Source organism: Drosophila willistoni (genome assembly GCF_018902025.1).
Source record: "Drosophila willistoni isolate 14030-0811.24 chromosome 2L unlocalized genomic scaffold, UCI_dwil_1.1 Seg139, whole genome shotgun sequence".
Lineage (NCBI taxonomy): Eukaryota > Metazoa > Arthropoda > Insecta > Diptera > Drosophilidae > Drosophila > Drosophila willistoni.
The window spans coordinates 2297242-2322198 of record NW_025814046.1 but is presented as its reverse complement, the minus strand read 5'-3'; the positions used below and the strand labels follow the sequence as shown (position 1 = coordinate 2322198).

Below are 24957 nucleotides of genomic sequence, written 5' to 3'. Positions count from 1 at the left end.
CTTTCGATAACTTATAAATTTTGTTTTGAATACCGATTACACAAATTTACCACGAACATATGGCAACTCCGCCAGCTGCTTGATAAAACGAGTTGGATTTGTTTTGTTTTTAAAAGTTTGTAAAATTTAGGTATTTGCATTAACAACCACATTTATCTCTAAGTCCAACAACTACAGTGACCAACGCAGTCTGTATCAAATATATTGGAATTCTAGACGATCGGAATAAATCGGCAAAATGGGAAAGCGACAGCATCAGAAGGATAAAATGTAAGTTTAATAAATAATCTATTAAACTATTGCTAAGAAAACATTTTTTAACTTTCTTTTTAGGTACTTAACGTACACGGAGTGGGGTGAATTGTATGGGGGCAAAAAAGTGGAATCTCTAGAGAACGACCATGTGAAATTCAAACGTCTTCCCTACGAGCATTGCAGCATTACTCTGGCCCCCTATGAGGTGCCCTATTGTGATCTGCAGGGCAATGTATTTGAATATGAAGCTGTATTAAAATTCCTCAAGACATTCAAAGTGAATCCCATAACGGGACAGAAGATGGACGCGAAAACATTGGTTAAGCTAAATTTCCACAAAAATGCCAATGATGAATATCATTGCCCGGCCCTATTTAAGCCCTTCACAAAGAATTCTCATATTGTTGCGGTGGCTCCGACTGGCAATGTCTACTGCTGGGAAGCCATCGATCAGTTGAATATCAAGACAAAGAACTGGAAAGATTTGATAGATGACACACCATTCCAACGCAAGGATATTATTACCATACAAGATCCACAAAAATTAGAAAAGTTTGATATATCGACATTTCATCATATACGAAAAAACCTGCGTGTTCTGACTGAAGAGGAGGAATTGGAGCGCAAGGATCCATCAAGTACAAGGATCAAGACCATGAATTTGGAGACTAAAGAAACTTTGGCCCAATTGAAGAAAGATTATCAGCCAGCCGAGGAGAAGGCGAGCACTTCTAGGCCTGTAGCTGATAAATTTAATGCTGCCCATTATTCCACCGGTGAAGTGGCGGCCAGTTTTACATCGACAGCCATGATGCCAGTTTTGCAGAGTGAGGCGGCCATTGTGGACGATGATCTGGTCAAGTATGAGAGGGTCAAAAAGAAGGGCTATGTGCGCTTGACCACCAATTTGGGTCCTCTAAATTTGGAACTCTACTGTGATCAGACACCCAGAGCTTGCGATAATTTTATAAAACATTGCGCGGATGGCTATTACAATGGCGTACATTTCCATCGATCCATTAGGAACTTTATTGTAAGTAAAATGGGTCAATTTAATGCCAATTTTAATTATTGCAACTATTTCCTCTAACAAGGTACAAGGTGGAGATCCCACTGGTACGGGGTCAGGCGGGGAATCCATATGGAAAAAACAATTTGAAGATGAATTCAAACCCAATCTTACACACACAGGACGAGGCGTTCTTTCCATGGCCAATGCGGGACCCAATACAAATGGATCTCAATTGTAAGTGGCTTGGAATTCAATTTGTTTATATTGTATTTGACTAACACATTTTCCTATGCCTCAGCTTCATTACTTATCGATCCTGTAAGCATTTGGATGGCAAACACACAATTTTTGGTAAACTGGTTGGGGGTTTGGACACCTTGCAGAAAATGGAAATCATTGAAGTGGATAACAAAGATCGACCCATTGAGGATATTATTATAGAAAAAACGGAAGTGTTTGTCAATCCGTTTGCAGAAGCTGTCGAACAGTTGGCCAAAGAGCGAGCTGCAGAGGCAATCCTCAAAGAGGAACAGGCTGAAAAAAAGGCAGAACAAAAGCGAAAGCTGAATGAACCCTTGAAAGTGTATCGCGAGGGTGTAGGAAAATATCTGAAATTGAGTAATCCTGCTCTGGGTAAACAAAAGCCCCAGCCCGATCTATTACCATCGTCTACTAATGCCAAGAAAAAGAAAACGGGATTTGGTGACTTTTCCAGTTGGTAAAGACATTCATCAATTAATTTTATATAAATAAATTTTATTTTATATCTTCAGTGTCTTTGCTTTCACGTTCCTGCCATTTCTTTTTCATTTCCTGCAATTTATTTTGTCGCCGTTTTCGCTCCAAGGATTTTCTCTGTTCTTGTCCTTTAATCTGTGCTGCTATTGAGTTTTCTCCATTCAGATGTTCGTCTAGTTTTTCCAGTAACAATTTTCTTGCCTCGATACGATTCTTGGAGGCCAAGCGATGTGTGTGACATTTGATGGTTAGATTGGTGGGCAAGTGGCGCAGGAATACGCAATTGGAAGTTTTGTTAACAGCCTGACCACCAGGACCACTGCCTCGCATAAAAGTCTCCTCAATATCTGATTCCTGTAAAGTGGGATATCGTGAGTAGTCCAAGTGGTCAGTGGTCTTATAGCGCCATTGTGTCAGCAATCTAAATGGAGGCATCGGAGACCATACCAGGCGACGTAACATGGCTAGAGTATACGGCCCTTTCGCAAAAGAGTCTCTCCACGCTGAGAACAAATGAAACAAATATTTTGTTATGAAATCAATGAAACCGGCCAGAGCAACCTTCATACCTTAAAGCTAAACTCAATTTCGAGGGGATTGGTAAGCTCGCGGTTTCCCCGGAACTCGTGACGCACACGACCCAGAAAATAGTTCTTGTCAGTCAATTTCAGGTGATTGCCGTAACGGATAAGATGTTTATAAAGGAGCAGAATTTGTGACCGTGTTGGAGCCGACATTATTGAAACAATTGCGAAAGGTTGCCAGATTGTCAATCAGCTGGTTTTACCAAATGCCCCAACTGCAGCGCTGCCAACTTGCGTGAAAAACATAAAAAATACCAAATTCTATAAATCAGCTTTGAACATGTTGCGGCAAGTCTAAAAAATTGGATAACGAAAAAGTTGTGCTTCAAGTTTGCTTCAAATAAAAATGAAAAATGGCAATATATATAATAGTTACCGCAATTTCGCTGCTTTCTAATTTAATACATTGGTGTTGACGTTATGCCTGGAGGCACGGAGAGGATAAATATTTCTTTCTCGAGTTTTACCTGGAAGTAACTTAATCAACAAAAGAAAAAAATGGATACCGTTGTTCTCAGGTGACAAGTATGAATGACCATATAGCAAACGTCAAACAAACTAATTTAATATTTATTAAATTTGCTTTTATTAGGATTTGGTTTTGATGCCTTCTGCTATGTCAACATTATATTTGCAACTTAGATCAAACATTTCTTTGACTTGATGGGCCACCTCACGATCAACAATTTTACTTGCTCTCACCTTTACTCCATTCTTCATCAGTTCCTCTTCTTGATCATCATCGTCAACCAAATATGATAAAAAACTGCAGGTTACGGATAAAGAATAAGGTAAGCAACGTATGTACTCCTTGAGTAAATTCTCGCGGCTGGAATTATTCAAAGGTTAACTATGTAAAGGAGCAGGATCCGTTCCAAAGACGCCTCACTAAGATTACTTACCTAAGAAATATGGGTAATTTGCTTTCTGAATACTTTTGATAGCTCTCGCTTAAGTTTTTACAGTAGTCATCAAATAGTGGATCAAAATGTTTGTGACGCACCTTGGCATATACCGAGATGGCGAGGAATGTGGTCAAGTCAATCATGGGCGAGGAATATCTCAATGTCTGATAATCGAACATCATAATGTCCAATGGTTGATCATTCTCATCATATCTAAAGGCCACATTGTTCCGCAAATAATCACCATGACAGAGAGTGGCAATTGGTTCTTGTGGAGCCACACGCTGCCTTCCATAATCGACGTAATCATCCACTAAATTGATAAATTTTTTGGTAAATTCTTTATCAACTTCTGGCTGATATTCAGCTACAACCTTCTCGAAACGTATAAATCTTGGCTCAGTTATCAGTGTGGGTTCGTCGATATCATACTCTATGTATCGCGATTCCTTTAGTCTACCCGTTAGCTCAGTGAATTGGATCGGATCCTTGCTCTTTAGAGCATAGCAAAACCCATGGAAACGTCCCAAGTTTTGTACAGCAATGGGAGCATGCTCTAAACTTAGACCCGTCCGATCTTTAGATACACGCCAGCCATCTGTATTAAAATCTCCCAATATAATAGAAGCTGAAGCTACTTGCTGATCGCTGTAATAATAATTTGGGGCTTCTAGTTTTTCCTCAATAAGACTTTGTAATTTGGGCAATATTGTTGTATAGAAATCAATTTCATTACTAAATAGCTCGTAATATGTGATTGACTTGTACTCTTCAGCTGACATGGAGGGCGTTTTCTATAAAACAAGATAAGGAGTATATATATGGACATTATTTTTCAGCATTACCTCAACTAAAAGCTCATTCACCTTAGGATTAGATAACATCTAATACTGTCTGGAGTGAGAGCCCACAAAAACATATCATTTTGTTGAAGAATTCGTTGAAAATTGAAACAAAATTTATTCGCTAGATATTTTATAAACAAGCCTTTAAAGAAAATATTTGTGCCAGTTTGGAATTTTCAGGCTAAAGTCTAGACAGATTAAATGACACATTCATCTTGTAAAACATTCTCATTTTCAACACATTAATTATTATTTGTCTTTTTTTTTAGAATCTTACAAATTGTGATGACTTTTATATTATGGCCCAGTCATCTTTTAGACCACTTGAACATTTGATTTAACCGATTTCAGTGAAATTTCGTCATTTCGTTCAAAGTATTTGTATGTATAGAGTAGCAACACAAAACTGGCAATCAGATAGTCTGATAACTATAAATACATATACTTGTATACTACGTAGCTATATGGTATGTAGTTATACAATTTGAATAAATTAGGCTTTTATCTCATGACGTGCAAAAATGCTACAACTTAATCGTATTTATATGTATGAGTGTTTACCTTAATAAACAATTTTCTAGTTAGAAACTCGCCAGCATATTTAAAATTAACTGTGGCGCGATAACACTCGGTATTCATGTATGTTTCCTTGGCTCCAATGAAGTTAATATCAATTGAGTTGACCTCCAAAGGCGACTTTTTTGTCCTTTCTTTACTATTCTCTATTAATTTGCCATTTTTAAATATTTCAGGGATTACAATAGAACGTAGCCATTCTTCTTCCTTTTCAATAACCAGAGACATGTTTGACTTTTAACTAATATGGAATGACTGAGCGCTTTGAGCAAAATAGTTGCACCTCTCTAATATTATCGCTCTCTCATTTGATTTCTCTCAGAGCTATATAAGCGATCTTATACTCTTCGCATGTTAAATAGAGATGGAAATTCTGTTTTTTTTACAATGTTACAACAACTGCATTTGGTGACAGCATCAAATCTCTTACAATTGACGATATAATATGTTTATTGTAGAATAGAAACAATTTTGATGGAGAATTTACATGGAAAATGGAAATGAAAACCTAGATCTGATCAACATGGTCTTTTTTCGTCTATTAGAAATAAGTTTAAAGAAAACTTTAGTTAACAATTTTAATAGTATTAATATTTTATTTATTACTCTTTTGGTTTAATACCTTCTGCAATATCAACATTATATTTGCGACTTAGATCAAACATTTCTTTGACTTGATGGGCAACCTCACGATTAACAATTTCACCTCCTCGCTGCATTGTGTCCTTAATCAATTCCTCTGGTGACATCTGATTATTCATCATTTCGGCAGCAGAAACATTTTGAGGTTCCACCAGGGCGAGCAAAAAACTGCTACTTATGGACACAGAATAGGGCAAGAAACGTATGTACTCCTTAAGCAAGTTCTCGCGACTGAAATTATTGAAATGTTAGCAAGACTAATTTATTTAAATTCAGAAGTTAACTTACTTAATGGATTTGGGCAACTCCACAATTGCATGTCTTCGATAGGATTCGAACAAGTTTTGGCAGTAATCGTCGAAAAGCGTATCAAAATGTTTGTGACGCACCTCGGCATATACAGAGATGGCCAGGAATGTGGTCAAATCAATCATGGGCGAGGAATATCTCAATGTCTGATAATCGAACATCATAATGTCCAATGGTTGATCATTCTCATCATATCTAAAGGCCACATTGTTCCGCAAATAGTCACCATGACAGAGAGTGGCAATTGGTTCTTGTGGAGCCACCCGTTGCCTTCCATAATGCAGATAATCCTCAGTTAGATTAATAAATTTCTTTGCAAATTCTTCATCCACATCCGGCTGATACTTAGCTATGGAATTCTGCATGCGTTTCAAGCTTGTTTTCAATATTAATGCCCAATCCGGATGCATATCATCTCGAGCATAACGTGATTCTCTCAATCTCTCTGTTAATTCAGCAAACTTCGCCGGCTCCTTGTACTTTAAAGCATAGGAAAAACCATGGAATCGTCCCAAATATTGCATAGCAATGCGAGCATGCTCCAAACTGAGACCCACCCGTTCTTTGGGTACACGCCAGCCATCTGTGGCGAAATCTCCCAATATTACAGTAGCCGAAGCCACTTGCTGATCGCTATAATAATACTTTGGTGCTGCAAATTTTCCACCTGCCAGACTTTGGATTTTTGGTAATATTACAGTATAGAAATCAATTTCATTACTGAACAGTTCTGGAAACTGTATTGACTTGTATACCTGTTCTGGCACTTCAGGTGTTTTCTATAAAGAAAAAAGAAAATTATGGTAAAAAGTATTTCTAAAAAACTCGTTAGTTGATTAGATTGTTGTGTGAATTCATTGTCCCATTGTTGTTTTTTGTTTTCGGAAGCAAAATTTCATTTAAATTGATCTGTTTGTATGTTATTTCGTCATGTTTACAAAATGTTTGAGAGCCAATCAAACTTATCTCGCCCTCTTTCTATCTCTCTCTGTTTGTGTCTCTTTGTTTGCAAATGTATATTTGTTTATTGGACTTTATCTTATTATATGGTTTTTCATCTCATTGTCAGTAGGAATTTCATCATGGAAATATATATGTACATATATACTTAGTATATGTCCTCTTACCTTAATGACCAATTTAGTAGTTATACGTTCGCCAGCGTAAACAAATTTGATTGTGGCGCGATAACATTGGGTCAACATGAAAGCTTCAGCGGCTCCAATTACATTAATATCTATTGATTCCACTTGAAATGTATCAGCTTTATCCTCATTGTAATTATCCACTAGCTTGCCATCTGTTAGTAATTTTGGTAATATAATGGAACTTAGCCATTCCTCTTCTTTTTCGATCGGCAGAGACATTATGTTGAACGGTTAGAAACTAGACGTAGACTGAACGTTCCCAGTGAGCGGGTTTTGGTTTTTATCTATTATGGCCACACACACAGAGAGCGTTAAGGCACTCTCACTCTCTCTCTTGGGGCATAGTGCTCTTATACTATCTGCTCAGTTTTTTCTATTTTGATTAAACATTTTAAATTAGATAAGAAAATTGTAAAACAAAATAAAATCACAGCAATCATCGTAGCTGATAGAAAATGCCTCATAAATGGTATTTGCTCTCACTAACTGGTTCCCTTACGAGATGCAATACTTATATGAGGAAATATACAAATCATTCGGATCGTGGTGGCGTACTCATTGGTAATGCCAAGAGGATTGATAGTATAACAAAGTCAAAAACTTCTTCTGTCGTTAGTATAAAGAAAAAACGAAAGACTAGAACCGAGAAAATTTCAATTTCTAATGGCAAGAGGCAAAATAATTTAAATGAAAACTGTTATACAAATTCCAAGAGCATTGTAAAAGATATACCTCAAATGAGGGAATTCTTTGAAGAAGTGCGTAAACGTGAACTTGTAAGATATTATCAACAAATGGTGCGCAAACAAAGATTAGAGGCTAAACCAAATCCAACTCAGGAGAGTGAAAATGTTTATTGCACAGGACCAACAAGGATTAGTAGTTATCCATAACTTGAATCTTCACGTGGTGCAAAATTTCATCCTTTGACCTTAGCAAACGTTGACTTTTGCTCTCACTCTCTCTGATGTAGTCAGTTTATATTGTTTCCCACATGCCCAACAAAATTTCAGTCAACCAGACGTAGTCTCAGTTTTTTTGTTTTTCCTATATTCCCAACTACAACTACTCAAATCCTCCGGCCGGCCAGAAGATGTATTCTATTCCACAGCAAGTAACCCATCAGACACAGACTGTACCCCAGCCGAATCCGCATCCAGTATGTGTGCCCCTCCTGATGGTCGATGAGGATGGCAAGAAGAGATATTGCTATCATGGTGGCAAATGTCGCTGTGAGAATTGTGCAAAGATTCGGCAACAGCAAATGGATGAAATGGATAGACAACTCTTTGCCTATATTGAGCATGATCGTTTGAAATTGGAGCCAAGCATTCGACAGGTGAGACCAAGGCAATATCGTTTGGAGGCCACCAGGACTTCGCCCGAAATGGCTATGCGTTTGCTTAAGGATCATGAGAAATTGCGAGCGGAGAATCCTCTCTATTATTTGCCATACAAATATTATATGGGCAGGAATGCTTGGAGAGTGCCGGGACCACAACATGTGGGCACCCAAACCGAAATCCGTATAGGTAACTGGGGCATTGACGGTTGTCCTTGTGCCGATAAAACCGCCTGCTGGGATATATAGGATAAAAAAAAAACTGCTACATCATCAAAGTTACCCATCAGCTAAACTTACACCAAAATCAAAACCACTTTGAGAATTAATTCAGGCCAGTTTAACTAAATTCACAACAAACACAAATTCTCTTTGTATAAATCATGTTCCGACAACTCAAAATACGCAATCTAAATGGTATTATACGCCGCCATTTAGCCTCTAAGAAGGAACCCAAAGTGAATTCCGAGGTCAATACCATGGGCGCTGAGGCAGTTGTGGCAAAGGGTCATTCGCTGGTCTTACCGATAAATGTTTTGCCACAGTCAAAGTATGGAGGAATAACCACCGTTTCCCTGCTCACCGGGGAGAGTCTGATAGGCAAACAGGGTGGTCGATATGTGAGCACTCTATTGCAAAATGCTCGCGTTCCCGTGGAAGTGCAACGCATCCGAGTCGATCAGGAGAATGAATATTTGAATTCAGTGGTACGGAATCGTGCCGCCGTTCACATTGAAATCGTTCACGATGCCGTGGCCAAAAAGAAAGCCCTGAAGATTTGTCACGATCTGGATCTGTATGTCTTTATGTCACGACTGCGCACATTTCCTGGCTTCAATTGTCGCTTTGCCGATGTGGATATCCAGTTGATTGCCCAAAATAATATGGGCAATTATGCCGAATTGGAATACGTGCCAGTACGTGGAGTAGTTGAGGCTCTGAGCGTTGTGATTCAAGAGAATTTAGAAAGATATCTCAAGTATGCCTTTCAAGCGGCTGTAGATTTGGGACGTAAACGTGTCACTGTGATTCATAAGATCAGCGAATGGCCAGTAACGGATGGCGTCTTGGTGGATGTAGCCAAACATATACATGAAAAGGACTACAGCTGTCTGGAATTGGAGACCATGGAACTGGACGATACAGTCAGTCGTCTAATACTCGATCCAAATCATTTTGATGTCCTGATGACCAGTGATCGTTATGCCACATTTGTGGCCACCATTTGCAGTGGAGTCTGTGGTGGAGCGAATCTATTCAGTGCCATTGAAAAGAGTGACAATCATGCCGTATTCAAGCCCTTGCAGACGAAACTATCGCTGACTAACTACAAGACCCTAAGTCCCTATGGCATTGTGTCCACCTGTGTGGATCTACTCAATCATGTGAATCAGAAATCTTGTGCCACAAATCTATGGAACGAAATGTTACGCACCATGCGTGAGGGTATAAAAACTGGAGAATTCGGTGGCAGCGATAGTGGAAACTTTGTCATTTGCAATATTATGAATCAGCTACGTTGCAATATGTTTTCTGAAGTAAAACCATAGAAAATTGCAATTTCAACTTTTATTTTTAATTTTTTTTTTATCATTATTAATTCGAAACGTGGGGGGAAACTTAAACGAAAAAGAAGTAACATTTGGTAATCCGCTGCTTAGATATTCATTTGTTTTAGTAGTTGCGCTGTAACATTGAACGCTTGCCCTGCGGGAGTGGGAAAATATGGGGATTAGATATGGGATCCTTTTTGAGATTTACCTTATCAGTCTCAGTTACCTGATCTTCTTCCGAGGACAATTGACTCTCGCTCATTTGCATTTTCCAGTTATCATTAAAGGAGATAATTTCCACAACATGTTTGAAGGAAACCCTTTTATCCACCATATGCGATTTGCCTAGTTTAGACCGTTTGCCCAGCTTCACTGATTTGTTATTGGGATATTTCATATAATCATAGACGACGCTATCTACCTGAATATTTGGTTTATCCATGTGGGGATTTTGTGGCACATTGTCCATGATAGAATTTTGGCAAATACAGTTTTGGTCGAAACGAAACGAAAAAATGTATGTATTTAAGTTCCTTTTTGAAACAACAAAAACTAGTTACGAGATTTGTATTTGTTTCTGTCTGCTTTGAGTGAGAGATTTAGAATTGAATGAATGAGAATAGACATGTGTTTAAACGTATTTGGCCTAACCTACTTTGACTTTACCTAAACCAAAAAATGGGTAATAAACGTTATGGCTCCCATTTGCACGTACAATTTGAATAAATTTATGCAAAGCCAACGGCTGTAAACAACTACATAAATACAGACAGGCAGACAAACAGTTAGAGGAGAGCAATCGCAATTGCTTTGTTCTAAAGGACTCGCATTGGAGTTGGAGCAGAAATAGGACATGTAAGCCCCAGTCGATACTTTATCATCTTGTGAAAAAAAAAGAAAACCAAAAACAACAAAACAATGTAAACAACTTAAGTCCAACAATCCAACTAAATTATGGCCCATAATACCAATTTCGCACTTGTAGCCAAAATATCAAAGGAAGCCAACTTTAGTTCAGACGAAGTTGACATACTCTAACAATTTCTTGCCTAAATTCTTCTACTTCACCTCAAGGTAATAAAATGAATCAAAGTAAAAAGCATTAAACACATTATGCAAGACGGATAGTTAGGACTCTTTAAAAATGTTTCTTCTTATAAAGTTAAATGTTCTTTGTCATAAAAGGATTCTTTGTCATGACGGGATTTAGAAAAATATCAAGATTTTCACTATAAAGTATGTAGTAATTGAAATTGGAGTCATTTTTTCAGACTCACTAGTTGGAATTTAAGAAAGCTACACAAAAGTTCAACAAAATATATATATGAAAGACCTTGCGGACTTGTTCCAAGTTTTCTGTCTCTATCTAATGGTTAATGTATTTCATTCTTTTATAGTCATCACAAAAACTTTTCAAAACGTCCCTTTATACTCATTCCTAAAACTGTTAAACCGAAGAATCCAAACCTTGTTCCTTATAAGTTTCGGTGCTGAATTTTAATTACGATCTAGTAAGCAGCCCGACTGCTACAGATTGGATCTTAGGTTGTATAATTTATTTGGCTATAAACAAAGTTTGGACTAAACCCTAAATAAATTGTAAGCAGGATCTTTTTTTTAAAAGACTACTTAAATTCAATTGTCCACGTCTTTAATATATCATATTCTGGTATCTAAAGATTTTAGGCCTTATCTTACGTACTGCTCCTCCGGCTTCATCATCTTCCTCCACACTGCCATCCTCCTCATCGTCTTCATCATCTTCGTCATCGTCCTGGCAATCAGCTGAATCATCGTTATGTTTGGCTGCACTCATCATTTCATCCGGATTTGGTTTTTTTTTTAAAGACTACTTAAATTCAATTGTCTTATATTACATATCTTGTTCTCAAGGAAATTATCATATGAGATGATTAAAAAACTTAGGAAAAGAAGGCAATCTCAAAATAGCGCTAAAATTTTGAGTTTTATTAAACTATCATAAAAAAGTACATAATTGGTTAACATGGCTAATTTTTCACCGATTGTTCCTATGGCAGCCATAGCCTTACTCAAGAACTAAACTTACCTTTTTGAACAATATTCTTAGTCAAACAGATAGCCATGGACACCTAGTTGATGGCTCAGTGGATACCTACTAATATACAATTCTGTTCATCTCGGGTTCGAACCCCGACTTTAGGTGGCTTTTCCACCCCGATGAAGCAATATTGAATGGTAGTTCCGTCGGGGATAATGGAAACGTTTGTGGTTAACGAATAATTTTTTATATCTCATGCTTCTTAGATCTGATGCTGACCAAGAATAGATACATACATACATGCATAGCATATATAGTCCAAAATGCACTTGTTTCTTTTTATTACAAAAGCTTCCAGAATTTCATTATACCCTCTGCCCAAGAGTATCAATAACAAAACAACAACAAAAAACTTTATACACACATAAATTTATTCTACATATAATTCTTTTTTATTTTTTGTTTGTTTTACATTTACGTATTAAATAGCATTATGCATATATGTAGTTGTATATGTTACTTATGTGTATGTAGTTAGTTATTGAATATAGAAAAGTCTTTCGCTTATATCAAATTGAAATCATCTTACACACGGCTTAGCCTCATCCTATTGTTATTTTGATTGGGTCATTGGTGGTCATCAGTCAATTCTAATTTCGATTTGGTCGAGCCAAAAATCATAATTACGGTGAACAATGATAGTTCCAGCACACGGCACACACAATAGGCGACAACGTCGACCAAATGTTCCATGACTCCCAAATATAGACACATGTCCTTGTAATTTGTTGGTATTTTATATCCTTTAGATGGTGCTGCGGCTGCTGCTGCTTATTTTGATGATGGACAGAACGGGATTAATTTGCTATGTTTACGTGCTGCGTTTTCAATCCTGAATTGATAAGAAGACTTTCGACTCGAATGTTTTTGTTGTCGTCGTCCTGTCCTGTTGCTGTCCCTCAAAACACGACACGAACTGCCAGTCGTTTGTTTGGTATTTCTCTATTAAAGCCATTTTTGGCCAAATGAGAGGAGCATGCGCAGGGCTAAAAACAAAATTATGTTGGTAGTGATGAGAAATCTGTGTATATAGCCACAAGGAGAAATGTTAACATTATTTGAATTTAATAAAAGAGGTCTTTCAAGAAATTAAAGTGAGCCAGTGAACGAGTCAGTTGAGTGAGTAAAAGAACAAGTTTAGTAAACTTATTCACTTATATTTGTTCATTCACTCACAAGGGAGGCGTAAGCATTTTTTAATATATAAAAAAACTTTTTCTTCTCCTATTTAATAACCTATTATTTATTACATCCGATGGGTAACTCAATGAGTTAATCAATATTCAAAAGCTATAAAAGGACTCTCCAACAATTTAAGTAATTTGATTCGAGACATTATAGTTTTTGAAGAAGAAAAGGAAATGTCCTAATTGTTAATTAAATAATTTTGTTTACAATATAATGAATTCAAATTCAAATTCTGTAGATCTCTTCTAACACATGGAATATTATAATTGATTTTTATCCCTTTATTTATGTTTAGTTTTCTAAATGTTAGTCCATACTTAACAAAAGTATAAAAGCTGAGAAAGCAACCGATAAAAGAAAAACTGAAATTAAATTGGAATAGGATTAAGGCTTCATTTGTGCAAACCTTTTCTGAAGTATCTAGAGTTTAACTTATGTTTTTCAGTTTTTTTAAATTTGTAACAGGTTGTAAGCTTGTCGTTGCTTAAAGTTGGATTTGAGTTATAGACTGATGTCAATAGTGGTGAGAATTGAAAAAGTTATTAAAAGTTAGAAGATATTATTCTTACCATTACCATTTCATAAGGGCATTTCATTTTTGCTGCAACGGATAAAAGGAAGCATCTCCATATGTATATGCATATGTATCTTCTTGATCAGCACGACGAGTTTATATAGCTATGTTCAGGATCGGACTGGGACCCTAAGGGCCCACCGGCCATACAAGGGCCCTATTGACTAAAAACTGCTACTCTACTACATGAAATTTCATCTCGTCAATAAAAACTTTTTTCAATACTGAAAATTTCAAAAGTTTCAAGAGGTCCTTTAACGTTAATGCATATAATTTCAAACGTATCGTCCAAATCCTTATTAGGAGGGCCCTTGCCCTCCTACCTTGAGTGCCTACCTGGCATTTGCCCGGTCCAAAGTTAGTCCTGTTTTTCTTCCTATTTTCTTGTTTTATATGGTATGTATAGTTCTATATAAAGTTTACTTTCAAGGATTGTTATTGGTTTACAAAATTTTCTTGCTGCTATTCTGCAATTTTGCTGCGTTTAAATTTCGTTTACTTTTCGGCTTGTTTATAAATCATTCTACCTTATAGGAAACTGTGGAAATTAAGAAGCATTTCCCAGAGAACAACTGGCGATTACGATTATGGATTAAGAGGTTACAAATAATCTCTAAAAAATTTGTTGTGTATAGTAATGCTAAGAAAATTTTGTTTGCCATTAACTTTAATTACTTAAAAAAACAATTTAGATAATATCAAACAAAAAGTTGCATTAAAAAGAGGCCAAATAATAAGCAAAATGTTCGACATTTACAGCGTTAGTTGTTAAAGAATAAACCCATAGTCACAATTGAGAGTTGAGTTTTAGAAACAATTGTTCATGATGTATTAACAATTTTGTTTAGCTGATTCGACTGGTTTCTTTTTTTTGCTGACTGCCCATGCAATCTAATGGTTTTAACCTCTTAAATTACCTATGGTAAATCTAATCGGAAATATTCTTAGATACTGTTTACTTTTGGCCATGTTACCAATTGCATTAGCAAATCTAATCGAATAGTATACAATATACTGACTTGCGTTTAGATTAAACTAAGGTATTCCACATTTAACTATTCTCTTTTAATATTATTCTTTGCTGTGAAAGTTTCTCCAAAGAATTTCATTAGTTGAGCACCTTAAATTAAACGCTGCATTTAATTTAATGAGTTCTTGTGAAAAAAAAATTGTTGAGTTCTTTTCCCTCTGAAACTTAAGTGCCAGTTTTTTTCACGTTTAATAGCTTTTTCATTTCTTTTTGTTTTTTTTTTTTTTATTATTTATTTCAACTATCACAACGAATCTTATATTTAGATTTCTTTTATACTAAAACACTTTTTACGCATTGTTCACTTTGGTTATCTCATCTGTATCTCTTCTACTGCCCTCCGTTCATTTCGTAGCTGCTTTCGCTACCGCCAAAAATCGTATAAGAAGCCGCATCGTCCACATCTTCGCCATTATTAAGGAGATCGCAGAGGGCCAATATATAGGATTGAGCCATTTGCAATGTCTCGTATTTGGATAATTTCTGGTCAATCGAGGGGGCGGGCACAACTTCTCTGAGGCGATCGAAAGCTTCGTTAAGGCCATTCATACGTTTCCTTTCCCGGGCATTGGCTGCCTGACGTCTTCGCTTCTGTACGGTGGGACTAAGAGTGGTTTGATCGCTTAGAGCCGATCTTATAATCTTTTTCTCTTGCTGATGTTCCTGCTGATGATGATGATCGAGATGAAGGTGGTCCTGTTGTTCCTGCTGCTGCTGGTCCTTAGCATCCACTTGCAGAAATTGCCAATCGTTTGAGATATATGGATGATAATTCTGCAATTGAAACTCTGGGCTCGTATTGCCCAAATCGTCCTCAGATGAGTAATAATAGCTCATGGCGGATAAGAAGAGTTCTAAACAGCACGCAAGTTGCCTTGCAACTGACTGATGACGAGACTTTGTGAAATGGAAGTCGACGTCAGAATTGGAATTTCGAGTCGGAGTTGAAGTCAGTCCAACAACCCTTGAAGATGATTTTACCATTTACAAATATTTTCACCGCTGCTGCGCTGTTACCGCTGGCCAAGTTTGTGTAAATGGCCCGCAAATGACCCTTTGCCCCATGTCCCTTTCTGGCAGGATCTGCTTACCTTGGGCAATTACCATACTGTTGAGCCCAAGGATCGCCAGAAGGAGAGACAGAAGCTACCACCACACACACAGCAGTTAGGGGTTAGAATGGTTGAATGCCTTTTCTATCTATCTCTCTGTCCCTCTTGTGGTCCTTTCCCTTGCTGCTATATTCACGCCTACACCAGGAGACCGAACCAAGCAAGAGAGGCACGCGTCGGTCATAGCTTGTGCCAAATTGGCGCTATCATGGACATGGGATCTTCTCTCTTTCTTTTTTTTCACTATTATTTTTTTTATACTTTGTGACTTTCACGCTCAACAGCACACACACACTCAGAGAGAGATGGGGTTCTCACCCCTCTCTCGAGAGAGTGCGATAGAGGGAGGAGCCACTCGGGGTATGAGGGGATGAGCTCTGACACACATCAATTAACTTTCCTGTGGAGAAGACTCTTTCATTTCTGGCTCGTGTCTATGTCTACTGGCCATATGTTACACTGCTCTGTGCAACCGAACAACATATGGTCAGGGTCAGGCTTAGACTATAAACTGATACAACACTATAGGTACAAAAGGACGAAAACGTTTGTGGTACTCCTAAACAAATGCTGAATAAAGTACTTTTTAGGGGTCCTTTTCCACAAATTCGTTGAGATGATCAGCTAAATTTTTCTTATAGGTAAATAGTCTTATTAAGATTATTTGATTGTTATACCCGATTGAGAATGTCTAACTGAATCTTAAATTAAAACATTTTATTTTCTGCAATCTTTTTATATGGGTTTGTCTAATCGAACAATTATCCATAATAATTAATACTTTTAACTTTGTTTTTTCATTCTTTTTCTCTTTTATAAGTGGCATTTGTGAATCATAAAAACTTTCCAGCGAATTTAACAAATTTTTTCAAAAGCAATCCATTATTCTTTCTACATATTAAAAAAATCTCAGAATAAATAAATATATTTTTATTTCAAAAGATTTAACAGGATCTTGGATAAATAAGTATATTTTGTTTAAAAGATTTCTTAGGACCGTGAGAGAAAAAACTTATTTCTTTTAAGGATTTCATAAGTTTTAACGTTGCCATATGTATATACAACTCATCTTTAGGGGTGTATCTCGGTAATATTTTATTCTTAAAATTGGCAAGGTAGTAGATTTTATAAATCGGTTTATCTGGTTAGATTACGACCTATTTGAAATTTAAATCAAACAATTTAGCCGGGTCGAGGTAGATCTTCCAAAAGAAGATTATTTCAAAGATAGCACAAAAAGGTGAGCAGGTTGTCTGTATAGCTATTTCAAGAACCACCAATAAATCTGTTTAGTTTCACAATCGGTTGGGAATTAAAAAAACAAACTTTATAAGTTAAAATTGAAAGATTCCTGCGATAATACATTGATCAAAGTACTAACTATTTGAAAGCGAATCAAGCGGACAAATATATTTGGAAAAGATTCCGAAAATTTATTTGGAATTGATAACGGGAACAAGCTTGAATGAGTTACTTTAAAATACAAATTAGTAATTTTCGTGGTTCCTCTATGGTTTTTTTTGAATTTCTGCCGCTTTTGATAAACTACTTTTAATAAAATATTTCACATATACACTTTCATTTGGGAAACATTTAAAAATGCGTTAATTACTTGTTTTTTTTTACTGATACTGTTTAGACAACTATCTCACTAGTCTCGGAACGTTAATGAGGCCTCTTTTAAGTAAATAAAGATAGTCCTAACCTAATCAGCATACCAGTTACTGAACACGTATTCTTGATAAGTTGAGGGTAGCATTATGATTTGAATTTTATTATTAAAGATTATTATAGACGTTGAATTCATGCTTTTGGCGGACAAAAGTAACATAAACTAACTTTGCGGTTTTCAAAAATGTCTTTCAAATTCTTGTTTTTGAAAACTTTACAGTATTTGGATGTAAATAAAGAATTCTGGAATAATCTATATATAATAACTTATTGTTAGATGTCCATTGACTTAAGCTAACAGAATTCAGAAAAAGAACTTCCCATATCTAGATATATAATATTAATAAACCTTCATGATCCCAACGCTTCGATACGCTTGAATGATTGTTTGGCAAAAGAAAGTGAAGGGTCATAAATTAATTATCCAAGGAGCTAGTTGATTGATTGACTGAAGCGTAACACCCCATCGATGGGTTAATTGTATTGTTTTTAAAAATACTGTTCAATTTTTGGGTGGTTGTTGGTTGTTTTATTGTGGGGAAAAAATTGCAACTATAATGAATTGGTAGTAGGTGTTTGGTGTTTTTTTATTTTATCAGCCGGTTAGTGAATTATTCGCTTGGGTTTAACTGGCGGCGGTGAAGGAGGTGCTCGAGATTGTAAATTAGCATCCGGCTGAGAATTTTGAACTTTCACACGTTTGACTTCGACGTCATCCATGGCAAAGGAATTTATTGACGGGCGAAAATCCTTAACCGGAGGATGGAGTATTATTACATCTCTTTTGGTGGCATTAAAATCTATGGATTTAAATGGATTACCAGTCAATACGACAGTCGGATGTTCACTTGTTTGATTCTTACGCGAAGGCTTGGGTATGGGTTTCCTACGCAAACAACGAACCACTGGCTTATTGGCCAGACATTGTTGATCTAGGAGAAGTTGATTGAAATTGGAAATATGATTATTAATTATGCCCATGGTGGCTTTTGCAATGGTTGGAGGTATTAAAAAAGATTTTAGAATGACAGGTTTTACAGTCGGTGGCATTGCTGCTGCTGCTGCTGCTGGTTGGGTTTGAAAGGTATTAGGCAATTCGGGTGAAGCCTCAAAGCCAGAACGTTGACGATTCTTATTGCCCGTATTAATAGTTGTTGTTTTTCTTGTTGGTGCTGATGTTGGACAATTCTTATTATTTAGCTTTGGTGATGCACGTTTGGAGTTGTTTCCATTTCCATTAGATTTTTGTGTAACTTTCCGAGAATCTGCACTCTTTGTATCCGTATCACATTCGCATAATAGCAAATTGTTGGAATTCTCCGGTCTCTCGCTGGAACAGTAACAATCTAAATGAGTTTTAATACACTTTCGTCCCTTGAGTGTCATATCGATATCGGTTTCCACTGCCACTTCACACATTTTGACACATTTGAAAGGCTTTCGTTGTTTAGGCCGCATCTCCTGTTCTACTTCGGTATCTATTTCTGTTGGAGGATTTGATGATTCTCTCCCTTTGCCATAAGAGGATCGCCTATTTTTTCCTGTCCTATGATGATGATCTGAATCACTTTCACATTCGCATTCCATTGGATAGTTTCTTTCAGTTTCTGTTTCTATACCATCTATGTCGGACGCAGCCGCGTTACGATTTCTTGATCTAGAAGTTGATCGTCCTTTTGCGGTCTTGACAGTTCCTTGAGCTCGTGAAGAACTTGATTGGCTACGATTGCGTGCTCGTGGTTCCTCCATGGGTTTTTTTGAACTCATTCTTTGTTGTTGTTGTGTTTTCTTTACAAACAGACACTCTTTCTTGCCACAATTTTTGCTGGCTTCCATTTTAGGCTTGGCTTTGCTAGGAGGCGGATTTATTGTCTCTTGATCTTGTCTATGTCCACTAAAGCCAGGACAATCTTCATCGCAACTTTCTTCATCTCTTGTTTCTCTAGTTTCCCTATCCGGTCGATCATCATAGTATTCTTGTTCTGTACTATGTCTACTATTACGTGATGTTCTTTGTCCATTAGTAGATTGATCGTCTTCATCATCATAATGTCGTCGTCTAGAAGATCTTCGTCTATATGCAGGACATTCCACATATTTGATATCATCTCTATCTCTTCTTCGTGAGCTACTTCTTTTTCTTCCCGATTCTTCTGACCTTTCTCTGTACCTTGAGTATCTTTCTCGTTCATCCATATAATCATTTGAGCGCCGTCTGCTTCTATAATCTTCATATTCCATATCATTGTCATGTCTACGCCGCGATCGTCGATATTCTCTAGGCCTATCTCGATCGTACGAGGGGCAAACAACATACTGAGGAGGACTTTCATACGCGGAATAATTTTCATCTCGTTGAAATGCACGCTCGGGATGATCTTGATTCTGTCGTCGATCAAGTGAAGATCTATATTGCGGCTCCTGATTGTTAAGTGCATAGGGATCTTGATTCTTTGAAGATCTATATTCCTGCTCAGCATTATTTTCGTTCTGCCCACACTCAATTGCAGGATTATCTACATATTCGTATTGACCAGTATCTCTAGGTGGTGACATAGCTGGCGGGTTAGGTCTTTGATTCTCCATTAGCTCTTGTGGTTGATCAGATGTTCTCATAGGCTGCAAGTCGTTTTCCGCTGCTCCAGTACGTGGCTCCTCTATTGGTTGACTTACTCGATTTGCTGGACTATTCGCATTTTGTGGTGCATTATCGTTATCAATATTGGGTGGATATTCCATATTATTAGTGGGTGGTGCTGGAATTTGTGGATATTGTGGTTGCTGATACTGAAAGCTATGTTGATGTAATGGACAAGGCATCATTATGGATCCATTACAGTTGCACGAACAATGGCAATTGTTGTGTAGAGGTTGCTGAATACATCCGACTGCTGGTTGCTCTTCATAATAATGTTTACGTTTCTTCTTTTTGAAATACAAAGGTATCTTTGCATTCTCATAACTGGTTCCCACAGGAACCATCTGTTGCTGTGCCTGATATGGATAGGTATAGGGATTTGATTCTAAGCCATGTCTTTCAGCTCCCGAAGATCTACGACGTGCATGATCTAAATTACATTGCCTTCTAAAGGCACATTGATATGAATCTTCGTTACTTTGCCTCGACAATTCGGCATTTAATCTCTGGCACATGGCCTCATTGTTGCGTTTCCAGTATCGTCCGTAATTCTTTTCTGAAGTACGCGTCTTGGCGCATGGTTTACACCGGATAAGATACTTTTTAGGTCTAGTCTGACCACATAGCTTGGGTCCTGGCCAATTGCTGTAGAGGCTAGTGCTTCTTAGATGTAGATTACTTCTATGATGGGTCCAAGTGTCTTCTGTTGGTGAGTTGTAGCCACTAACCCGACCATGCCTGATTGATGGGGAGTTGTGTCCACTATACCCCACCGATGGCGTGTTATTGCCACTATTTCTATTGCTTGCACCATGTCTAATCGATTGGGAATTATTGGCAGTAGGCCAAGTTGTGTCGTGGCTCTGATTGCTGTCTTTTTCATACTGTTCCCAAGATCTGCTACCACTTCTAGATAACTCATGTTCAGATGCATCTTCATCCTGATTACATTCGTATGTGCAATCACATTGATCGGTTATTGTGGATTCACTTTGAATATAGGCTTTATTTCGGACTGCTCTAGGCTGGCTCATAATGCCTCTGTTTCTACCACTTTTCCACACATCTTCATCATCGCGTTTGTTCTTAGAGCAACTAACACAATGTTCTGTGGGATACCAACGATCTGTACCCGATTCAGCGCGTATATAAGAAGTATTTAGCCTTTCCTTATTGAAATTACTATCAAATGCTTCGTCCGCTTCCTCTGCCTCTTCTTCATTCAGCGAAGCTAAACAAACAAATTGAAGGGGTGAATAATATAAATTAATACTTCCTTTTTTTCGCAACTTACCCTCATAGGATCCATATGCGGGTGTCTGAAAATCAACATGAACACTGGGCATGCGTTCCTGACTGCTATTCAGGAGAAAGGCATCCGCATCCTCAATGGTACAGTTGATTTGCTCATTGCACAATTTGGCCCTGATCTGAGCCAACTGAAATGATTTTGTGGCAGCCAAAAAACTTAGATCCCTAAAGAATGAATAACGTGGCACATGACTTAATCCCTGACATTGACTACTCTCAATGGCCAGACACTCATTCACATAGTATCGTTTCAATTTACGAATTTGTGATTTTAATTGATCAATCGTAAAGGAATCTCTAAACATAAATGCAATGCGACGCCAAGCACTGTCCCGTAAGGTTGTGTTATAGAAGCCCAATGAATTGGGATTCCATAGGCATTCATTGGCCCGATAGACGCGTATCAATTTGGGTAAGTCCTCCATCTCCTCTTCTCTCCTCGTCTCCCTTAATCATTACCAATCCACCATAGTGCTCTTTAATCCTTCCTTAGGCTATGGTGGTCATTGGTCTATTGCGCATGCGAACAAGTACGAAACTCCAACAAAAATTTATAAAGTGTGTGCAATGTACTGAAGAGTTGAAAAAAAACACCTTAACGACAAGTTCGCATTTAGATTTTCATTTTATATATTTTGATTACGAACACATTTAACAGAATATTCAATGCCTGTCATGAATGGGGTCTAGTCAAAGATCAGGAACTTAGTACTGGACTATAAAACTCAGACCCAGAGTACACTTTTGAATTGGACTATTGTGCGATGCAACCAAATTGTAGGACAAAACGTTTAGATTAACCATAAATTAGAACTTGTCGAAGCCCAAAAACAGTATTTTTTAGCTTTTAAAGGCGGTCGCAAAATCATAAACTATATTTCAAACTATTAATGATAATATCCCCTTTAAAATTGTTAAAAATGAGTTTTATTTCATGAATATGTAATTACCGAGAAGGGTGAGAGGGTTTCTACTACAAGCCAATGTCTCTTAATTCACAAATCGAAGACCTATGTTTTTCTATTCATTTTTGGAATATCAAATACGTTGTTTTATGAACTCGTTGCATTGACTAAAGTGAGTTGACAAAAACATCAAAAACTGAATCACTCGTTTGTGACATTGCATGTATTCATGCAATGCTATAGTTTCTGTTACTAATGAAATGCTCTAAGGAGTTTAAAAAGAATTTTATCTTTTAACTACTAAAATAAAATTTTACTCTCTTTTTTTTAACAGATTGAGTATTGGCCAGGTCTAAATTATTTTGTAATTCTTTGTATGGTATGGCTTTTGGCTTGATTTTGTCACATTTGTGAAACAGATTTTTTTTAGATTAACAAATTTGTCTGCTGGAGCAAAGCATTTTATTTATTTGTCTCTTAGTTTCAGTTGTAACTCGAAAACTCGAACCTTTTCTAAAATTACATACCTTTGTCAATTTCATTAAATATTACCATGACGAAAGAACAATGTATCATACATTTTTGGCCTAAAATCGTACGTCTTTTAGACTGTAAATCAGTCTTCAGCTGAAAAATATGTTGATTCCATGCTAAAGTCGTGAAAACTTATAATAATTGGTTCGAATATTGTATTATTGGTTATTAATTCCAATTAACGAGTGTGACCACATTTGGAAAATAAAATTAAATACAATAATTTCCACAAACCTATTATTTGAAAACGAGAAACTCTATAGTGAAATCCGTTTATTTTTCATTAAAAACATTGTTTTTGTGATATTTACGAAAAAGCGAGTTTTAAGCACTTGAATGAAATATTCCTAAACATCTCGTGAACCGTATTATCCAGCCTCACATGAATCGAAAGATAATGAATTGTCCTTTACAATGCAACATGTTATGTGTAAATCAAATTGTTTGAGCATATGCTAGCCATATTTAAAAAACTTCAATTTCTTGTAATTAAATTTTGTTATAGCACATTTTTAAAATTTTGTACGTTAGCAACAAATGTTGTTTTCGTTAAAATGATTCATGTGTTTAAATTGTTCTATATCCTTAACTTGAAATAATCGAAATTTTGTTTATTCATTTCAAAAATGATTCCACACGTTGAAAACCTTTCTGAAAAGAATTTACTTTGTCTATCAGCAGCCTGCTGAACATTCCCGTTTTCTATGTTTTAATCATAGTGTATATTTATACATTGTCTTCTATTTTCTTTTTGTATTTATATAGCAAATATTTTTTATTGTTTAGTTCTAAACAAAAACGAAATTCGTATATTAGTTGCTTGTTCAACATTTGATTTGTTTTACTTTTTGTGTTTAGTTTTTTGTTTTTTTCTTTTTTGTTTGTATTAAATGCATGTATTACATATTGCATCATCAATTGTATATACTATCTCTCTATAGGGGAATTCGTATTTGTTAATTAATTTTTTTTGTTGCTTTTTCTTTTTTAATTTTTTGTTTTTTTAAGGTATAAAAAGTTGTGGAAATGTATTCTTGTCGTTGTTGTTCTTGTTGTTGGTTGTGTTGGTTGATTGATTGTGAGATATTGACGACCATTAGTTGTAATTGATTTGAAGAGGTTATATTGTTTGGAAGATTGTTAATAATAATTTCGTTTTCTTTGTTAATATTCTATATATATGTATATTTTTGTTTTTAGGGATATTATGTTTTTATTTTTTTGTTTTATTCTGAAGTTTATGGGAATTTTGCGTGGATGTGTTTTACAACATTTTTTTGTTTTTATCGTTATAAAAATGTGGATGTTCATGTTGTTTTTTGTTTTTTTTGTTTAATTTAAGTATGTATAATAGTTTATATAAAAAATAACAGAGAAATTATATAAAAGAAACATTAAATATAGTCGTTTATTTTTTTTTTTTGTTTTGCTTTCTCTTGATTTTTAATAATTAACGCGTCAATTGCCGGAATCCTCGCCATCTAATGATTCATCTTGCACCGATGAGCTGTCGTCCCCGCCGCCGCCGCCTCCGGCCCGCTTGGAAGATGGTGTGCCCGTGAGCCGGCTGGAGCTGAGGCCCATGCCGCCGGTGCGTCTAGGAGATCGAGAGGAGAAAGGGGAAAAATATAAGATTAGTTTTATATCACAAACAAATTGAAGAATTTACACGTGCAAAGTAAATTGGAGAGGGGCACAGCAAACAAGAGAAACAAACGGGAATGACAAAAACTAGTTTTGAAAAAATATTTGGGTGGTTTTTTCTGGGATTGTCATTAGTCATTGGCACACAACATTTTGGTTTTCTTTGTGGATGTGGATCCATGGAACATGCAGAACAGAAAGAGAGACTAGTTTTTTTTGTGGTTTGGGATTTGGTTCGACTAAGATTTATGCATGTGGCCATTGAAGGAGCCTTCACTTACAGCGCGCGCCTACGATAAAACAAAAGCAAGAAACTTATATATATTTTGTTTTCTTTTTTTTTTTTGATTTTGATTTTTGA

At 36.5% G+C, this 24957-nt stretch overlaps 13 protein-coding genes and 1 long non-coding RNA gene across 17 annotated transcripts in view; 5 read left to right on the top strand and 9 right to left on the bottom strand.

The window, feature by feature from the left end:
* Nucleotides 1-53: 53 nt before the first annotated feature.
* LOC6638271 (RING-type E3 ubiquitin-protein ligase PPIL2) lies at nucleotides 54-2039 on the top strand. The gene is made up of 4 exons (XM_002061395.4): nucleotides 54-270; nucleotides 334-1288; nucleotides 1350-1501; nucleotides 1566-2039. The coding sequence occupies exons 1-4, from the start codon at nucleotides 239-241 to the stop codon at nucleotides 1987-1989; spliced, it is 1563 nt and encodes a 520-aa protein (XP_002061431.1). The 5' UTR covers nucleotides 54-238; the 3' UTR covers nucleotides 1990-2039.
* LOC6638272 (mitochondrial translation release factor in rescue) lies at nucleotides 2003-2467 on the bottom strand. The gene has a single exon (XM_002061396.4). It carries the CDS (start codon nucleotides 2465-2467, stop codon nucleotides 2024-2026), a length of 444 nt encoding a protein of 147 aa, XP_002061432.2. The 3' UTR covers nucleotides 2003-2023.
* LOC26528760 (MIEF1 upstream open reading frame protein) lies at nucleotides 2441-2785 on the bottom strand. The gene is made up of 2 exons (XM_015179268.3): nucleotides 2575-2785; nucleotides 2441-2508 (listed from the first exon to the last, which is right to left on the bottom strand). The coding sequence occupies exons 1-2, from the start codon at nucleotides 2740-2742 to the stop codon at nucleotides 2470-2472; spliced, it is 207 nt and encodes a 68-aa protein (XP_015034754.1). The 5' UTR covers nucleotides 2743-2785; the 3' UTR covers nucleotides 2441-2469.
* Nucleotides 2786-2850: 65 nt separating this feature from the next.
* On the top strand, nucleotides 2851-4644 carry LOC124459807. Its single transcript, XR_006953817.1, has 3 exons — nucleotides 2851-3114; nucleotides 3182-3380; nucleotides 4609-4644. It is a non-coding gene; the product is annotated as an uncharacterized LOC124459807 (long non-coding RNA).
* On the bottom strand, nucleotides 3176-4507 carry LOC6638273. 2 transcript variants are annotated; one of them, XR_006953816.1, is made up of 4 exons: nucleotides 4361-4507; nucleotides 3869-4288; nucleotides 3492-3807; nucleotides 3356-3418 (listed from the first exon to the last, which is right to left on the bottom strand). XR_006953816.1 is itself a non-coding variant. In XM_023177588.2 (3 exons), the coding sequence occupies exons 1-3, from the start codon at nucleotides 4376-4378 to the stop codon at nucleotides 3178-3180; spliced, it is 1056 nt and encodes a 351-aa protein (XP_023033356.2). In that variant the 5' UTR covers nucleotides 4379-4499; the 3' UTR covers nucleotides 3176-3177. The 2 variants fall into 2 exon arrangements, 1 of the variants encoding a protein (XP_023033356.2); XM_023177588.2 differs by having other exon boundaries at nucleotides 3176-3418; nucleotides 3492-4288; nucleotides 4361-4499.
* An 847-nt stretch (nucleotides 4645-5491) lies between the features above and the next one.
* On the bottom strand, nucleotides 5492-7260 carry LOC6638274. Its single transcript, XM_002061398.3, has 3 exons — nucleotides 6994-7260; nucleotides 5846-6645; nucleotides 5492-5788 (listed from the first exon to the last, which is right to left on the bottom strand). The coding sequence occupies exons 1-3, from the start codon at nucleotides 7231-7233 to the stop codon at nucleotides 5518-5520; spliced, it is 1311 nt and encodes a 436-aa protein (XP_002061434.1). The 5' UTR covers nucleotides 7234-7260; the 3' UTR covers nucleotides 5492-5517.
* Nucleotides 7261-7413: 153 nt separating this feature from the next.
* Nucleotides 7414-7918, top strand: LOC26530187. Its single transcript, XM_015179295.3, has one exon. It carries the CDS (start codon nucleotides 7470-7472, stop codon nucleotides 7905-7907), a length of 438 nt encoding a protein of 145 aa, XP_015034781.1. The 5' UTR covers nucleotides 7414-7469; the 3' UTR covers nucleotides 7908-7918.
* Nucleotides 7919-7998: 80 nt separating this feature from the next.
* On the top strand, nucleotides 7999-8700 carry LOC6638275. Its single transcript, XM_002061399.4, has one exon. The coding sequence runs from the start codon at nucleotides 8108-8110 to the stop codon at nucleotides 8603-8605; it is 498 nt and encodes a 165-aa protein (XP_002061435.1). The 5' UTR covers nucleotides 7999-8107; the 3' UTR covers nucleotides 8606-8700.
* Nucleotides 8701-8733: 33 nt separating this feature from the next.
* Nucleotides 8734-9922, top strand: LOC6638276 (isocitrate dehydrogenase [NAD] subunit gamma, mitochondrial). The gene has a single exon (XM_002061400.4). It carries the CDS (start codon nucleotides 8740-8742, stop codon nucleotides 9904-9906), a length of 1167 nt encoding a protein of 388 aa, XP_002061436.1. The 5' UTR covers nucleotides 8734-8739; the 3' UTR covers nucleotides 9907-9922.
* On the bottom strand, nucleotides 9911-10559 carry LOC6638277. Of its 2 annotated transcripts, XM_023177907.2 has the most exons (3): nucleotides 10331-10559; nucleotides 10136-10276; nucleotides 9911-10063 (listed from the first exon to the last, which is right to left on the bottom strand). In XM_023177907.2, exons 1-3 carry the CDS (start codon nucleotides 10376-10378, stop codon nucleotides 10031-10033), a joined length of 222 nt encoding a protein of 73 aa, XP_023033675.1. In that variant the 5' UTR covers nucleotides 10379-10559; the 3' UTR covers nucleotides 9911-10030. The 2 variants fall into 2 exon arrangements, with proteins under 2 accessions (XP_023033675.1, XP_002061437.3); XM_002061401.4 differs by having other exon boundaries at nucleotides 10136-10558.
* Nucleotides 10560-12396: 1837 nt separating this feature from the next.
* Nucleotides 12397-12889, bottom strand: LOC6638278. Its single transcript, XM_002061402.4, has one exon. It carries the CDS (start codon nucleotides 12701-12703, stop codon nucleotides 12557-12559), a length of 147 nt encoding a protein of 48 aa, XP_002061438.1. The 5' UTR covers nucleotides 12704-12889; the 3' UTR covers nucleotides 12397-12556.
* Nucleotides 12890-15111: 2222 nt separating this feature from the next.
* LOC6638279 (basic helix-loop-helix transcription factor amos) lies at nucleotides 15112-15690 on the bottom strand. The gene has a single exon (XM_002061403.2). The coding sequence runs from the start codon at nucleotides 15616-15618 to the stop codon at nucleotides 15112-15114; it is 507 nt and encodes a 168-aa protein (XP_002061439.1). The 5' UTR covers nucleotides 15619-15690.
* A 2380-nt stretch (nucleotides 15691-18070) lies between these two features.
* LOC6638179 lies at nucleotides 18071-22166 on the bottom strand. Of its 2 annotated transcripts, XM_023177887.2 has the most exons (3): nucleotides 21497-22166; nucleotides 18428-21433; nucleotides 18071-18364 (listed from the first exon to the last, which is right to left on the bottom strand). In XM_023177887.2, exons 1-3 carry the CDS (start codon nucleotides 21936-21938, stop codon nucleotides 18168-18170), a joined length of 3645 nt encoding a protein of 1214 aa, XP_023033655.1. In that variant the 5' UTR covers nucleotides 21939-22166; the 3' UTR covers nucleotides 18071-18167. The 2 variants fall into 2 exon arrangements, with proteins under 2 accessions (XP_023033655.1, XP_023033654.1); XM_023177886.2 differs by having other exon boundaries at nucleotides 18071-21433.
* Nucleotides 22167-24145: 1979 nt separating this feature from the next.
* The window catches only part of LOC6638180 (myosin heavy chain, non-muscle), a 41868-nt gene continuing 41056 nt past the window's right edge, over nucleotides 24146-24957 (bottom strand). The window contains exon 11 of the mRNA XM_015179229.3: nucleotides 24146-24549. Coding sequence (XP_015034715.1) covers nucleotides 24411-24549 — 139 coding nt within the window. The 3' untranslated portion in view covers nucleotides 24146-24410. The remainder of the gene's footprint in view (nucleotides 24550-24957) is intronic.

Coding starts and splice junctions, on each gene's coding strand:
- LOC6638271 (XM_002061395.4), top strand. CDS start 239: ATGGGAAAGCGACAGCATCAGAAGGATAAAAT. Junction 271..333: donor CAGCATCAGAAGGATAAAAT/GTAAGTTTAATA, acceptor CTTTCTTTTTAG/GTACTTAACGTACACGGAGT. Junction 1,502..1,565: donor AATACAAATGGATCTCAATT/GTAAGTGGCTTG, acceptor CCTATGCCTCAG/CTTCATTACTTATCGATCCT.
- LOC6638272 (XM_002061396.4), bottom strand. CDS start 2,467: ATGTTACGTCGCCTGGTATGGTCTCCGATGCCTCCATTTAGATTGCTG.
- LOC26528760 (XM_015179268.3), bottom strand. CDS start 2,742: ATGTCGGCTCCAACACGGTCACAAATTCTGCTCCTTTATAAACATCTT. Junction 2,509..2,574: donor AAATTGAGTTTAGCTTTAAG/GTATGAAGGTTG, acceptor ATTTGTTCTCAG/CGTGGAGAGACTCTTTTGCG.
- LOC6638273 (XM_023177588.2), bottom strand. Junction 3,419..3,491: donor AAATTACCCATATTTCTTAG/GTAAGTAATCTT, acceptor GAATAATTCCAG/CCGCGAGAATTTACTCAAGG.
- LOC6638274 (XM_002061398.3), bottom strand. CDS start 7,233: ATGTCTCTGCCGATCGAAAAAGAAGAGGAATGGCTAAGTTCCATTATA. Junction 6,646..6,993: donor CTACTAAATTGGTCATTAAG/GTAAGAGGACAT, acceptor TTTTCTTTATAG/AAAACACCTGAAGTGCCAGA. Junction 5,789..5,845: donor GAGTTGCCCAAATCCATTAA/GTAAGTTAACTT, acceptor CAATAATTTCAG/TCGCGAGAACTTGCTTAAGG.
- LOC26530187 (XM_015179295.3), top strand. CDS start 7,470: ATGCCTCATAAATGGTATTTGCTCTCACTAACTGGTTCCCTTACGAGA.
- LOC6638275 (XM_002061399.4), top strand. CDS start 8,108: ATGTATTCTATTCCACAGCAAGTAACCCATCAGACACAGACTGTACCC.
- LOC6638276 (XM_002061400.4), top strand. CDS start 8,740: ATGTTCCGACAACTCAAAATACGCAATCTAAATGGTATTATACGCCGC.
- LOC6638277 (XM_002061401.4), bottom strand. CDS start 10,378: ATGGACAATGTGCCACAAAATCCCCACATGGATAAACCAAATATTCAG. Junction 10,064..10,135: donor TGTCCTCGGAAGAAGATCAG/GTAACTGAGACT, acceptor CCACTCCCGCAG/GGCAAGCGTTCAATGTTACA.
- LOC6638278 (XM_002061402.4), bottom strand. CDS start 12,703: ATGTGTCTATATTTGGGAGTCATGGAACATTTGGTCGACGTTGTCGCC.
- LOC6638279 (XM_002061403.2), bottom strand. CDS start 15,618: ATGAGCTATTATTACTCATCTGAGGACGATTTGGGCAATACGAGCCCA.
- LOC6638179 (XM_023177886.2), bottom strand. CDS start 21,938: ATGGAGGACTTACCCAAATTGATACGCGTCTATCGGGCCAATGAATGC. Junction 21,434..21,496: donor CGCATATGGATCCTATGAGG/GTAAGTTGCGAA, acceptor TTGTTTGTTTAG/CTTCGCTGAATGAAGAAGAG.